The sequence below is a fragment of the Paralichthys olivaceus genome, chromosome 15 (assembly GCF_024713975.1).
Source record: "Paralichthys olivaceus isolate ysfri-2021 chromosome 15, ASM2471397v2, whole genome shotgun sequence".
Lineage (NCBI taxonomy): Eukaryota > Metazoa > Chordata > Actinopteri > Pleuronectiformes > Paralichthyidae > Paralichthys > Paralichthys olivaceus.
In genome coordinates, this window is record NC_091107.1 from 12033031 (window position 1) to 12048077 (window position 15047).

At 40.2% G+C, this 15047-nt stretch overlaps 2 protein-coding genes across 7 annotated transcripts; both read left to right on the forward strand.

Annotated features, from left to right (window-relative positions):
• The first annotated feature begins 1025 nt into the window (after positions 1 to 1025).
• On the forward strand, positions 1026 to 6371 carry LOC109628317 (protein PIMREG-like). Of its 3 annotated transcripts, XM_069510181.1 has the most exons (6): positions 1028 to 1261; positions 2650 to 2968; positions 3160 to 3467; positions 3580 to 3675; positions 4368 to 4406; positions 5324 to 5462. In XM_069510181.1, exons 2-5 carry the CDS (start codon positions 2660 to 2662, stop codon positions 4396 to 4398), a joined length of 744 nt encoding a protein of 247 aa, XP_069366282.1. In that variant the 5' UTR covers positions 1028 to 1261; positions 2650 to 2659; the 3' UTR covers positions 4399 to 4406; positions 5324 to 5462. The 3 variants fall into 3 exon arrangements, with proteins under 3 accessions (XP_069366281.1, XP_069366282.1, XP_069366280.1); XM_069510180.1 differs by lacking the exon at positions 4368 to 4406 and having other exon boundaries at positions 1026 to 1266; positions 5324 to 6371; XM_069510179.1 differs by lacking the exon at positions 4368 to 4406 and having other exon boundaries at positions 1029 to 1261; positions 5324 to 6371.
• A 1210-nt stretch (positions 6372 to 7581) lies between these two features.
• cct8 (chaperonin containing TCP1, subunit 8 (theta)) lies at positions 7582 to 14544 on the forward strand. 4 transcript variants are annotated; one of them, XM_020086093.2, is made up of 16 exons: positions 7582 to 7772; positions 8243 to 8333; positions 8451 to 8530; positions 8623 to 8772; positions 8888 to 9068; positions 9493 to 9554; positions 9633 to 9770; positions 9991 to 10169; positions 10774 to 10840; positions 10924 to 11011; positions 11115 to 11230; positions 11789 to 11860; positions 11973 to 12137; positions 12337 to 12456; positions 12982 to 13115; positions 14251 to 14544. In XM_020086093.2, exons 1-15 carry the CDS (start codon positions 7713 to 7715, stop codon positions 13087 to 13089), a joined length of 1677 nt encoding a protein of 558 aa, XP_019941652.1. In that variant the 5' UTR covers positions 7582 to 7712; the 3' UTR covers positions 13090 to 13115; positions 14251 to 14544. The 4 variants fall into 4 exon arrangements, with proteins under 4 accessions (XP_019941652.1, XP_019941654.1, XP_019941653.1 ...); XM_020086095.2 differs by having other exon boundaries at positions 12982 to 13111; XM_020086094.2 differs by having other exon boundaries at positions 12982 to 13129; positions 14251 to 14489.
• Positions 14545 to 15047: the final 503 nt, after the last annotated feature.

Genomic DNA, 15047 nt, shown 5'->3' on the forward strand with positions numbered 1-15047 from the left:
TTTAAATCCTTTCCTGTCTATGGTGATGACATTTTATTGTAAATGTGCAGAGACATAATTAAATATGAATGTCAGTGAATGACAAAGCTTCGCTGTCTTTGACAATTGACAAATAAGCAATTTTATATGTAAATTATGCAACATATGAGCCTGGCTGTCTCTTTCTCTATTTAATGATTTTATAGTGAGTGCCATGATAAGAGATGGAGATAGAGTTGGACAATAGACAATAAAAACGTAATGAAATAGTAACTTACTGTTGATGGCATCAGTATAAATGTATCTAAATGTAATTTGGATTTGGTAATGTGTAATTGCACTTTTGGGGGAAGGTTTCTTCTTGTGTTTTTATTTTAAATGAAAGGAAAGTAATATGATGAACTAACAGAAAAAATAATTTGGACAATCCCACACAATAAAATATAAATAATAGACATTAACAACTTATTAACAACCTACAGAATTATTTGGCCTCAAACCAATTTCATCAATGTATCTCACGTCAAGCCGATAAAAATGAAACATCATAAACTTCACAATGATAAGCTTTATTGCTGGACTGTTGCATTAAAATGTGCAACTCATGGTGCATCATCTGTATTCTGTCATTTGTCTGAATATCATCTTTAGCTGTATGCAAACATGGGTATGAATTGTAATTATACAGTCTTATTGCCTTTTTTCGTATCCATACATTTTGGTAAATATCATAAACACAAATATAGGATAGCCAAAATGACCTCCAACTGTTTTTTACGAGTTTGAAGATTTGTTTAAAAAAACATTTAGCCTCATTACATTCTTGCAATTAATTTCGACATTATTATTAGTTTTTGACATTATATTTATTTTCAAAGGAGAACAAAGTTAGTGAAATTACATTTAATTCATGTAATATAACTTAATAACATATTATAATATAATCACAAATTATATGGAACGGTCTAAAGGAACGTCCACGTGGTGCGTGCTTGTGACGTCACTGGGGGAGGTGCCTTTGCGTGGCGGGCGTGGTTGTGTGTGTGTGTGTGTGTGTGTGTGTGTGTGTGTGTGTGTGTGTGTGTGTGTGTGTGTGTGTGTGTGTGTGTGTGTGTGTGTGTGTGTGTGTGTGTGTGTGTGTGTGTGTTTGTGTGTGTGTCCGCCGCCAAATTCAAATAGAAGAAGAAAGAGCAGGAGAAGCAGAAGAAGCAGAACTAGAAGAAGAACAAGAAGAAGAAGAAGAAGAACTAGAAGAAGAGCAGACGAGCACCACAACCTCCAGGTGAGGTAACCACACACGTCACTGTTATTTACCCGCGTTTATTTCTCTTATTTTCACTTATTCAGCGTTAATTCAGTTTAGCGTAAACGTCGTCGAGCTAACGTCGTAACTTCAGATTATCGTGTTTTCTCAGGAACAAGCCTCCGTTTGTTCATCACAGGACTTTTCATTTGCTGCCGTAAAACGTCATTAATGCTTAATGTGATTTAAGTTCAGTAATAACGTTAAATCACTGTTTTTTCATGGAGTCGTTTTCGGTTCAGACGAGCAGAGCATGAAACCCTCATCTCAATAGACACGCGACGATTCTGTTTGTATCGTTGTTAACATGTAGATATTTAGATATAAATGTAGATATAACATGTTATGTGACATCGTATCACCTCCTGTTTAAATACAGATACTATTATATATCAAACTTAGCTTATTTTATTTGAATAGTTCTCTTCAGTGATGTGCAAAGCTTTGGCAAACATATTAATAACATTTCTTTGAATTGGTTTCATTGATTCACAGTTATTTCATGAACTTTTAATGGAAACTAACTTTAAACATTTTACTTTTGAGACCAAGTAAATTGTTATTAGTCCCAAATTCTTGCATACAAATGCATATTGTATTCTTTTGTTTCATTTATAGCTGCAACTAATCCTAATTATCATTATCAATGATGAATCTATTGTTGCATGAATGTCAGAGCACATGTTTTAAAAAAGGGAGGCCATCACGATTTCCAAGAGTTGAATGTGAGGTTTTGAAATGGTGGCTCCAAAACTAGGGGTCCCAATACACAGAGGAGGGGCTGTAAAATGATTTTCTTCAATCAAATACAAATTAAAGCCAATTAAAATTGCTTATTCTAGCCATACACACTGTTTTACTGTCTGTGATTTATTTGTGATGTTTGCCTGTTGCAGGTCTACCACCGAGACCTTGTAAACAAACCACTGCAAGTAAAACAGTCTGTGTTTTGTCCTCTCACTTTTCTCTACCACATTTGTCACTTAGGATCTTTCTGTTCAGCCATAATTGTAACAAAACCTTTAAAAAGGAATTCAGTTTAGGATGAAACCAGTCAAATACAAAATATTTTAAGATTAGGACAAATTATTCATAACTTCAACTGCAGCAGGTTATATTTCTGTGCACAAAGGAGTTTTTTGCAAACTTGCTCAAATCAATATCCTCTCCACTTTTACTCTAATCTTTAAAAAAAAAAAGATGTTCCATTTACAATCATAAACAGAGAGAAGCAAAATATATTTAAATGACTCTGATATTGTAATTGCTGGATCTTCTACAAATTAAATTGAGAAGAAAATTATTAAAGTCTTATGCTTTCAAATACATTGTCTAACTCTATTATTTTATTTTATTTTTTTCTCCAGTTCATTCAGCATGTCGTCCTCGGTGATGGATGGAGTTGGTAGAGCCGTGGTGGGAGTGTGGCGTGCACACACAGTCCTGGATGAGTCTGACGAAGCAGAGGGCTCCCCAGAAGCCCCAGACCGTTTCCGCAAGCTACGATCCTCATCTTCACTCAACTCTCTGCGAATGTCTCTACGCAAGCGGCTCCCGCTTCGTTCTGTCCAGGCCAATTCCCTCCCAGAGAATCCCACTTGGGAAACCCTGAAGGAGAAACCAAAAACCGGCACGGTCCGCAAACTTACTCGCAGTGCTCGGAACTCCATCAGTGAAGTGTACCAGGTAGATGGGTTGGTTATGGTTTTACTTTGGAAGAATCTTGAGATAAACCTTGATGATGATTTTTGTGTGTTAAGGTCAATCAAGTTGCTTTGTTTTCATTTTAGATGTAATGTGAATCAACAGCTGTTAAGAGTCATTTGCCTCCTCCTCATTATCATCTTTCCTTTGTGTCCTGTTTCTCTCTGTCCCAGAGGCTGCAGAGGACAAAGGAGTTTTCAAGGGAGGAGTGTTTGGTGGCGACCCCTGGTCAGACCTGCAATGAAGAAGAAGCTGGTGCGTCAACTTCTCGCACTCCAAGGCGTACCCCTCGCAGGGGTGCCACCCCCAAACGCACCCCCAGAAGAACAGCCACCCCTGGTCGCACTCCAGGCTCTAAAGGGAGAAAGACCCCGGAGGCTGGTGTTCGTGGGGTGAAAACGGGAGGAGGCCGAAGGCAGCTGGTCCGAATGGCTGCGTTACGGAGTCCCTTTGCCTCCCCTAACACACAGAATCAGAGGCTGTGAGTCCTTTAATTGTTTACTTGCTTCAAAGTCACATTTATACATATTGTTGTAGCTTTAAGTTTCAGCAGATTTCTCTTCTCTGAGTGTTTGTTTTCTCTGGTGTAACAGAAAATTTGACCAGGATTTGGAGTCTGTGTCCAGTGGACTCAGGAGGCTCAAACGTCTGTCTAGGGCCTTTGATGACATGATTGGCAGAGACAACAGGTAATGATGCATCCTCATGATTTATGGAAATGTACATGTAGTCATTTAAAATGGCTGTGTTCGTTTATTGTACTTATCAGAAATGTTGTTTGTATTGTGTGTGTTTTTTTTGTTGTTGTAGGAAATGCATGCTAAGTACTAGCAGGTTAAACGGTGTTCAATTGTTCCTGCATGTGTAACTCCGACTGTTGTGTGTGTTTGAGGAAGCCACTGGTTCATTTCCTATCGTGTCTATATATTCTGCATAGAGGACACCACAGAATCAAACTGCCTCCTCGCCCTCCCACCTAAAGAATCCCACTCTGCTGTGCAGCTTGTGGGTCTTCAGGCTCCCCTCCCCCCGACACACATTCTTCCCGCCTCGGTTTCAAACTGGGTCTGTGTTTCTGGTATTCGGATGAGGAGGGTGTGAGTGGGGGGCCACGACAAGAGGAGAGGGAAGGGGTGTGGGAATTGGAGCCAGATGAAATGACAAAAATGCACTAGGAGAGCTCGGAGTGTATTTACATCACTTCCTGTGTTGACGTTTAAAATGTTCACGAATCGATAAAGAATGTGATACTTAGTTAACACGTGTACAGTGGCCTTGTCTGTTATCAGTGGGAAATACTTGCAGCCAAATGTTTCCCTCACTGTATCCACACCTCATCTCATGGGAATTTATACACAAGTTTGTTTTCCTCCTACAACAGGAAGTTCAACTATTCCCTTATTGTGGAGTAGGGAAGAAGGTAAATACAAACATCAACACAAATTTGCTATATGGAAATATATGTTCAGCATCGAACTAATTTTGGGAAACGAAAGTGCATGACCTGATGTGTTGACCTGATGCATGAACTACTGTGCGTATGAAACCGTTACAACCTCTGACCCGGTTTTTTTATGAATGATGAATAACTGGCTTTGTCCAAGCGAAGGATGCTCTTCGTCTCTGTCAGGCTCACATTTCCTTCTTCCTTCCTTCTACCTTTTGCTCTACATAACAACTCGTGTTGCCTCGCCAGCTCTTAAATACTTAACTGGGTGTCTGCAAGTTTCATTAAAGCCTTGAAAATCAGACCATACATTGACTTTGACACTGATAAATGTCACATTGTTTTAGAAGTTCTGAAATCTTGTATGTGGATGCACCATTAAGAAGTATTGTGTCTGAATAAGCTGAACATCCATTTTTATTTTGTATTTTAAAAGATGACAATATATGGCTGGACAATGAAATGATATCAATTTTATCTCAATATAATTTTCAGCCATAGTAATATAATGAAAATATATTGATATAATGCTTACGCATTGTGCAAACACAATGTGTTTTGCTGTTCATCGCATGTTTTTCATTGTCTGCTAATAATTGAGAGTTTAAAACCACAATGTACACTGTTTTAACTTGTAGCAACTTTCCATTCACAAAAAGCAGTTCTCGCTTAAAGTCCATGGCAGTTATATTACCAACCATAAACCGAAAGAAAAGAGTAGACACGTTTAACAGCAGTGAAATAATTAGATACATTTCACGAGAGGAAAGAAGTGTATTGGTGCATGATTTCATTTCGCAACAGTCCTAAAAGCTGCGGACACCCAGTTTCTATCACCCAGTGTGTCGGGTCAATCCAGTCATTTCTGATCTCTCTCTCTCTCTCTGCAGAACCGGTGCACAGGGACGTGGTGGAGGAGCGCTGATGAGAAAGTTGGACCCCAATGGTAAACTCAGTTGCTCAAACCTCAACCGTCGAGCCAGCAACCTCTCAAACACACTGGGAGGTTGGGCCCACACAGCTGTGAACACCATTCGCAAACCCAACTGAACTCCATGCATGCATGTGTGTGTGTGTGTGTGTACGTAAAACACAGGACCTTTTGTAGCCATGTTCCACATTTTTGTCATGATACTGGGAGACTGTTACCTGGCCTCTTTTTTTTAATTTATGCTATGTATAGTTAGCAGCACCTATAGTATCTACAGTATATCTATAGTATGTAATTCTTGTGTTTACACGTCTCAGGTTAGCTAGCTGTGGGTGAAATATCCTCATTGTAGCTACCAAAGAGATTTCTATATTGTGTATGTACGTGTCATAGCTGCTACAACCAAATGTCTTAGTTACATTTTCACTAAACTAACACTGTCGTTTGTGTTCACACTCTGCATCGAAACTGTTTTCTAGTTTCAGAAATCTACTTTTAAAGAAACGCTGCATGAGACCAAAGTTGTATCTGCAGAACTAACACTAAATTCACTGACTGAGGGAAGATACACTTCCCTGTACTTTAAACGTATGCAATGATGTTACTAACATTTGTTATACCTTTTTTTTTTTTTTTTATCTCATTTGATTATACCAAATTGTAAAGTGTATTTTCTATGAAAGGGGACATTGTATATAGCATAGACAGGTTTGAATGGTATTTTTCTTTTCCTCTTTTTATTCTTTCCTTGAGGTAGAGCTCAACACTTTTGATGGCCTGTGGGTGATTCATGCACCAACATTATTCACATAAATCATCTTATAATGTGATAAGGACGATGTAATGGCTCATTATCTGATGAAGATGTTGTGAAGCCATATCCAGCAGGTTAATTATGTAAAGACTGTCAAGCAAACAGCCTCAAATGAAACAAAACGTCTCTCTTCTGCCAAAGAGACATAGTGTTTAAATGTGAAAAATAAAATAAAATCTGTAATCTTCATCAACCCAAATGTCAATGCCCTTATTTCCCTTCTCCAGCATTGCTGATGTGACTTTGTGTCTCAAAATGATGCCACAGACGTTTTAATCTAGTATTTAAACACATGAAAGATACGATGCATTGAAATAAATGCACCTAATATACTGCATTTTAACTGCTAACCTAAGAATTGTTGGACACATCTGTCAAGGTCCAGGGATATAAAGTTGTTGTGGGGGTTCCTAATGATTTGTTGATTGACAGAAAATTAATTAGCAATCATTTTGTTAGTCAATTAAAAGTTCCTTTGAAAAGAAAACCCATAATCTTTTTCTCATCTTTGAATATTTGCTATTTTCAAATTTGGGCTTTGGGGGAATTTTCCCTTGATGTTCTGACACTAAATACAAAACAATAATTTCCTACAGTAATTATTGTCAGATGTGTTGTTGATTAAAATATGGTGCTGGTTGCTGCCTTCGAGTTAAGTACGCCGCTCCACTTTGATGGAATAATTTAATTTTCTCCGCGCTTGTGTTTTACATTTATAATAAATCATCAATCAATCAAGTTTTAACAAATTTGCAATCAATCCAATTATTTTGACTCAAATGACTAGTGATCCTTGGGCTTATGGGTCTGTGCAGGCAGTATGGTCTCACCAGTTGTTACCCAGCCTTTGCCTCAACTATCATCCAGTGGTATAGTATATTTATACATAATCAAACTTTCTCCAAATAAGCATTCCACATGATATATTACTTTTCTTTTGATGCCTTAGTGTGCTGCATTTTGTAAATGATGGTAATGTTATAAATAATCTGGATACCTCCTCCTATGGAGCCAAATCAGGGTCAATATAATAAAAATAATTGAAAAACTACATTTTGAAAGTGAAAGTTCAAGTTTTCATGTTGAAGTTTGATATCATTTTGATTTCTTTATTTTCACTCTTCAATTTCATAAATAAGTGAGGTCTTTTTTTCAGTTGCTGATTTTACATTATCAGATTCAGGTTTTTATAAAGTTTCAAATCACATTTGTTTAATGAGTTTTCTGCTGTAAATCCCAGTTTTTCTTAACTTTTAATATTTTGGTTTCAAGTCACAGTTTTTCTTTCTTTCTTTTTTATTTAAAACTTTTGTTCATCTATGGAAAAGACATACAATCAACAGCGCCCCCGAGCGGCGTGTCATCGTCACCGCCGGTGAAACGCGAGTGGCTCGGTTTGTCCCTCGCTGTTAGCCGTCGCTGCCCCACGCCTCGCTGAAGAAGCTCCTCCTCGGTCTCTCCGGCTTTGTACCCAGAGCTGAACCCACGCCGCCGCTGACTTCTCCAGGATTCAGGGGCTGCTAAACATCGGAAAATGGCTCTCCACGTCCCCAAAGCTCCGGGCTTTGCCCAAATGTTGAAGGATGGCGCCAAGGTGAGGTTTAACCCGCGCGTCCGAGCTCTTTGCTAGCTCTGGGTGAAGCATTGTGGAGTTAGCATGCTAGCTAGCGCTAGCACGTTTACTCGCAGTCATGTGGGAGAGTTCTAGAAAGAAGCAGGCCGCTCGGAGGGGCTGCACCCGCGGCTGTTAGCATGTTAGCATGGGCCAAACACCGGTTTCTACGTCTTTAAATGTCCACTACAGCAACAAGTCCAACTCTACATATAAGTCAGTGGTAACAGCCACACCTAGTTCGCACTTAGCTTAATGTCAGAGGCTGTGATTGTCACCTCAGCTCATAGATGCTGATGCTGGTTCCTGTTTTGGCTTCACCACACCTGATCGTACGCACACATGCCCTTTTAAACCCATTCAATGTTCTGATCTGATTTGTGATGCTTTACTTGTGGGTTAGAATATCAACAGCTACTTATGAAAATGAATTGTAATTGTGATGTCTGCAGCACTACTCGGGGCTTGAAGAGGCTGTCTACCGTAACATCAGAGCCTGTAAGGAGCTGTCTCAGACCACACGCACCGCCTATGGGCCGAACGGTAAGCACCATCTCTCCCACTAGTATTCTGCTTATGATTAAATCCGTTTGTGTTTTGAGTTCAAACTTTTTCCAGAGTAATCAGTGACAACAAAACTTTCATATTGTTGCCTTTCAGGTATGAACAAAATGGTCATCAACCACTTGGAGAAGCTGTTTGTCACCAACGACGCGGCCACGATTCTGAGAGAGCTCGAGGTGAGGGCGACTGACAGTAATGAAAACATACTGGAAACTGGACTGACATGTACATGATGGAATTTAACTTCTTTCTTGAACGGTTTTTATAGGTGCAGCATCCAGCAGCCAAAATGATCGTGATGGCGTCCCACATGCAAGAGCAGGAGGTCGGGGACGGCACAAACTTTGTCCTGGTGTTTGCCGGAGCTCTGCTGGAGCTGGCTGAAGAGCTGCTCAGGATGGGCCTGTCTGTGTCAGAGGTAAACCGACATGGTCACGGCTCGTCACCGTGCCCTTCATGCTGTGTAGATTATTCAGAAATGTTTTTGAGAGCTGGTCGCAGTCTGCCTCAGTGTAAATGTGTCTTTGCCACAGGTGATTGAAGGCTACGAGATGGCGTGCAAGAAGGCGCTGGAGATCCTACCAGACTGCGTATGTTCTTCAGCCTCAAACCTCCATGATGTGAAGGAGGCCACGTCTCTGATCCGTACAGCAGTCATGAGTAAACAGTATGGCAATGAAGACTTCCTCGCCGGCCTCATTGCAGATGCCTGTGGTGAGTCAGCAGTCTAGGCTACCTAAACCAAACTGGGGCTACGTCCATACTTCTGTTTTTATTTGAAAACAGCATTTGCGATCTAAAATAATCCCTTTCCATACAAGCGTTTGGCTCTGTATCAGTTTTAATCCACATCTATACTAACGAGCCTGAAAAAGCATATCACATGACTACTCGAGTACACTGGGTGTGCGCATGTTAGCAGGAAGCATTGCTAAGGTTCTCAGATTTAGCAGCTCTATAATTCTGCAGTAGTGTGGACACCAGGTGTATCCCTAGCAGAGATGGTGCATTTTCAAATCAAAGCGTTTTAGTATGGATGTGGCCTGAGGCTCTCAGCGGTCAAAAAAATAATTCACTTGATTACAATATTAACTTGTCATTTCTTTGAATGTCTTTTCTTTACCATTATGTGCTACAGTATCCATCTTCCCAGAGTCCGGCAATTTCAATGTTGATTGCGTCAGAGTCTGCAAGATTTTGGTAAGCAGCCTTATCAATCAATAATTTTTTTTCTTAGTGTGTTGCTTTTGTCTAAGTTGATGTCTTTGGTGTTTTCAGGGTTGTGGGGTGATGACATCCTCCATGCTTCATGGCATGGTTTTTAAGAAGGAGGCAGAAGGAGACGTCACATCTGTTAAAGATGCAAAGATTGCTGTCTACTCCTGCCCCTTTGACTCCATGGTGACCGAGACCAAGGTAATGAATACAGTAATGAAAAGATTCTTAAGAGACAGTTGACCTTCGTTTTGGACAGGGTTGCATGATTTGAATCTATTATGGTGTTATCTAGATAGGCGAGTATTAGTAAAGCATCATGCAACTAAGAAGAAGTTTGTGAGCCACCTTTCTGGGTTTATTTTTATAAAAGACAAAGTATCATTGCAGTAGTGCTGACATGTTCTTCTGTGTCTCATAGGGCACAGTGCTGATCAAAAATGCTCAGGAGCTCATGGACTTCAGTAAGGGAGAGGAGGATATGATGGAGACTCAGGTGAAGGCCATCAAGGAAGCTGGTGCCAACATAGTGGTCACTGGAGGGAAGGTGGCCGACATGGCGCTGCACTATGCCAACAAGTACAAGCTCATGGTGGTGAGGTAAGACAGAGAAGACTTGTGATTATCCCAGTGAGTGTTTATTACCTCTGCCATGGAGGTTGTGTTTTCACCCCTGTGTGTTTGGTGGTTGATTTTTGTAATCTTGCTTACAAACATACAGAGTTTAGCAAAACATGGCTGAGTGATGTGGGTGAGGAGAGAATCCATTACTTTTTGGTGCAGATTCTGGATCAGGGGGCGAATATATTTTGATTTGTTTTACATAGCAACAATTATATTTTCCCAGGGAATGATTTATAGACCTTAGAGGAAAAATCCAACATATTCTCTGGACTGATATCTATCTTTGAACTTAGATGCAGCTTCGTTTAATTTAAAGGGACTATAAGGCCTTGGTGGAAGGCCCCACTGAGTCCTTGTCTTGTTAATAACTCTTTATTTAATATAATCTAAATGGGCAGGAAAAGGATCCCTGTAGTATTGTCAGTGATCTTATAAAGTGAACTTAACGGATAGAATTGTATCTGAACTGAATTTTAACAGTTGTATTTAATGTAGTGGTTTTCTAAGGTCCTTCTTTTCTCAGTATTGTTCTGTTTCTCAAAATGTACTTCCCGACCTTAAATCTTCCTTTCCCCCTCAGGCTTAATACCAAATGGGACCTCAGGAGGTTATGCAAGACTGTGGGAGCTGTAGCACTGCCCAGGATGGTGAGTGCAGACATGTTTCAATCAGGTCAGATAAAGAAGACAGTTATTTTATATTGTAACATCTAAAAAAAAATTGTTCCTAGATGGCTCCAACCCCCGAGGAGATGGGTCACTGTGACGATGTGTACCTTACAGAGGTGGGCGATACGCAGGTGGTGATCTTCAAACATGGTAAATCACTGTTTGCTCCAGTTTTGTGAATTTTCGATTTAATTCCGTTTTTCTTTTCTATTTGCGGATTTACACATTGTTTGATTTTTACTGTTTCAAACAGAGAAAGAAGACTGTGCCATCTCAACGGTGGTAATCAGAGGCTCCACTGACAATCTGCTGGACGACATCGAGAGGGCCGTGGATGATGGAGTGAATACCTTCAAGGTTCTGGTCAGGGTGAGTCAGCACAATCAACCACTTTTTTTACTTCTGGCAAGGAGGTCATGTGTTCACCCCTGTCTTTTTTGCGTGTTGGTTGGTTGGTTTGTAAGCAAGATAACACAAAAATAACAGAACGAATTACCACTAAGTCCATTAGTTTTGGGAACCCCCCCCCCGAGGATATTGGGGAAATAAATCTGTCGTGTTTTAGAGAATGACATCTGAATTTAATTGAATTTAGGGGAATGTTGGGCCTTGGTGGAGGTATGAGTTCTACTGAGGCCCATTCTAGTTTATAACTTGAATAAAACTATAAGAAGAAATTTAAGTTAAAGCATCTGTTAAAAGAAACTTTTTTTGTCACTTTCATTCCTTCTATTTCTCTCAAAGAATGTTGAACTTACTTTGATGTTGAAAATGACTGATACTTTAATCAATATTATTCATATGTTGGAAGGGCAAAGTTGATTATTCTTAAACATAACATTAGCATAATATTATGAGTTAAAGCTGAAACCCTTTTACTATATATCCTGCACACCAGCTGAAGTTTCTGTGTGATTCACTCTCCAGGACAAGCGACTGGTACCAGGAGCAGGAGCCACTGAGATCGAACTGGCCAAACAGCTCACTTCATACGGAGAGGTATGCAGATTTTACTACATTAAATGATTCTGCTTTCAGACTGTCTCCTTGGTTTTGCTGCATCACTGGCTTGTAAATAGCAGTGACATGACTTCTTCCCCCCTCTCTGTAGTCCTGCCCTGGTCTGGAGCAGTACGCCATTAAAAAGTTTGCTGAAGCATTCGAGACGCTGCCCCGTGCGCTGGCTGAGAACTCTGGTGTGAAGGGGAGCGAGCTCATCTCGAAGATGTACTCTGCACATCACGAGGGAAACAAAAACATAGGCTTTGACATTGAGGTCAGTATGTGTACAAAAATACCAGTATGACATTTAATAATATATTCAACAGGCTTATTGTTCAGAAAATATATCATTGAATTAATAATTTTTATCTGGCAATGTTTAGCATCCACACTCAAGTTAGACTCAAAACTGCAGAGCTATGTTAATGTCTTGGTCTGATGACTGATGGCATGTACATGTGTGATGTCTTCAGGGAGAAGGCCCCGCAGTAAAGGACATGCTGGAAGCTGGCATCCTGGAGCCTTACCTGGTCAAACACTGGGGCATCAAACTGGCCACCAACGCTGCCATAACAGTACTGAGAGTTGACCAGGTGCGTACACAAGCAAACAAATACTCAGTACACACACAGCCTCTCTGTGGAGGCAACCATGTTTTTTACTGTCGTCCAAACTGGACAAACTAAAACCTTTTGAGTTTTTATGACGACTGAAGGCTTCCGCAGGTTCTCTTTCATGTTGGGAGGGGGATGGTGAGGTGAAGGGTATTCAGCTGCTACATGCAAATTCACCTCTTGATATCACTATATTCTACACACTGAACCTTTAATTATGTTATCAGCTTACCAGCTTAAAAGTCCTCTGGAACCTTCCGAACCCCTCGATGATGTTTGTATCTACATTTCAATTTCACAAGGGTTTTTGGGTGTTTTCTGTTTTTTTTGATCTAACATGATTCCTGATTGTGCCGAAGCTTTAAAAAAAAAAAAAAAAAATTATGTTCATTTGTGAGTTTATAATGTCCTAATGTTCTTATATTCAGCAGGTAAAGTGTTCTTGAATGAATTTATAGCTCCGGTTAGTTAATGTTTGTATGTGTGTACATATGTACGAACCAGATCATCATGGCTAAGGCTGCAGGGGGACCCAAGGCTCCCAAGCAGAGAGGCCATTGGGACAAGGACGATTGGGACGAGGCACCAGATAATTTTCAAACTCACCATTAGAGGGCGCACACAAACTCCCTCTGTCAGTAGGTCCTGGAATGTGTGTGCGATTTTTGACTTGGAAAAACTCACACGGATGCACTCAATCTCTCACAGGCCACTGAAGCTGTGAAATGTTTGTCACTGCAAAGACTGGTGGTGATGCAGAATTAGTTTGAAAATGGTTGGATTCTGCCACTTCAGTTCACGGGTGTTTTTTTAATAATACAAAGTGTGTCACTGACAGCTAACTAAACTTCCAGAGTGGATACAGGATGGTGTGTTGGCATGCTGCATGTACTCATAAACACTTTGCCTTACAGTGAACGTCCTCCGGCTGCATGTGAACATTTAATATGAAGGGAGCATGTAAATAAGAGGAAATGCGGCGCTCTGGAGGCTGAGGTGGCCTTTCATTCCAAATGGCATCCTCCTAATCAGATGTACTCCCATCACAATGAAGGCATTCTACTTCATTAGGAATCTGTACTCTCTAGATCACAGCCCATGTCTTCAGATACCAGTAGAATCGGAGATTATTAAAACCACATTTATCTTCCGGGATGAGAACATTTCTCATTTAAGAACTGTTGTCCCTCTACCAGAGCTTCCACTGCTTTCTTACTGAGGAGCTTTACAGCTGTTTTGATTACAATTTTTTTTCAGCGACAGTAAAAATGAAGGCTGTTCTCGGATTCATAACTTTGCCATAGATTTTTCTAAAATGTGCCCGAAGTGCTGCAGTTAGCTCAGCACTGAAAATAGCCATTCGATCATTTTTACCCCCTGTAAATACATTCATTGCCTGTGGTGCAAAATGTTTCCTCGTGTAGCAAATTCCCGTATGTGCTCATGAATATTTCATCACCATAAATGGCCTTTAAGGGAAGCTCCAGGGGGTTTAAAATGGCTATTTTACTTTTAAAGTAAACATATTTTTAAGTGTTATATTTTTTTGAGTTTGTGCAAACATTTTCTACTCAAATGAAAGAAAGCGATCATCCGTGATATTAGCTAAACGGAATCATTTATGTCGACAAATAACACTTAGCGACTTGATGCTAACCTTTTAACAAGTTTGTTTTAAAAAGTCCGTCTATAACCTCAGAGCCCACAGCCTGCCGCTTGTATCTCAGTGCTTAGCCAGGAGGGATTGAATGACTGCTTTTTGTCTCATTTAAGATCATCATGGCCAAACCAGCAGGGGGACCCAAACCTCCCCAGGGCAGGAAGGACTTCGATGACGACGACTAAAAGGAGACGACATCCAGCCGATGCACCTTTCAACCCTGAACGCTCCCACATGGATTCACAAACCTCTTTTCTACTTGTTTATTTAAAGTTCAACAGTTCGGTTTATTTTGTTTAGATGACCATGCATTGGTTAAAAAATGATTATGTGAAAGTAAAATGTATGGATGGCACTGTTTTGCTTCTTTTGTTCTGAGTCCCAAATAAAAGGCACTTGGGCTGTCATGTCTTGGTTTGATTGTGGGTTTGTGCCTCGGCCTTATTCTGTGATTGCAGCACTTTCATTCACATTCACGCCCTGATTGCTATTCTAGTATTGTATTTGAATTTTTAATCTTATCCCGCATTGAGTTTTTAGCAGTTCAGTTAGAAAAAAAGTTATGTTAGGCTGAGATTGAAGCCTTCATAAACCAAGACTTCAAGACTTTATCATCTGCACAACAATTACATACAACAGTCACTGTCAATTAAATTATTGGGTCACAGGTCCCCTCTAAATTAAGAAAGACAACCACACAAGCAAAAAAATAGAATATTCAAACAAATATATATAACAATAATGCTAAAGTAACCTCAGCTACAGGGGGATTCCGTGCTATTTGATTCCACAATCTCCTGTAGGAGCTCATCAATCAGCTGCAGGATGCACTAACATGCATGAGATGAGTTCACTCATGATGCTGCCCTGTGGGGTTTCCCTTGACATGTGGCAGCAGAAATTATGCATG

Coding starts and splice junctions, on each gene's coding strand:
- LOC109628317 (XM_069510180.1), top strand. CDS start 2,660: ATGTCGTCCTCGGTGATGGATGGAGTTGGTAGAGCCGTGGTGGGAGTG. Junction 3,468..3,579: donor AACACACAGAATCAGAGGCT/GTGAGTCCTTTA, acceptor CTGGTGTAACAG/AAAATTTGACCAGGATTTGG. Junction 3,676..5,323: donor ATGATTGGCAGAGACAACAG/GTAATGATGCAT, acceptor CTCTCTCTGCAG/AACCGGTGCACAGGGACGTG.
- cct8 (XM_020086093.2), top strand. CDS start 7,713: ATGGCTCTCCACGTCCCCAAAGCTCCGGGCTTTGCCCAAATGTTGAAG. Junction 9,069..9,492: donor CCTCATTGCAGATGCCTGTG/GTGAGTCAGCAG, acceptor TATGTGCTACAG/TATCCATCTTCCCAGAGTCC. Junction 10,841..10,923: donor CTGTAGCACTGCCCAGGATG/GTGAGTGCAGAC, acceptor AATTGTTCCTAG/ATGGCTCCAACCCCCGAGGA.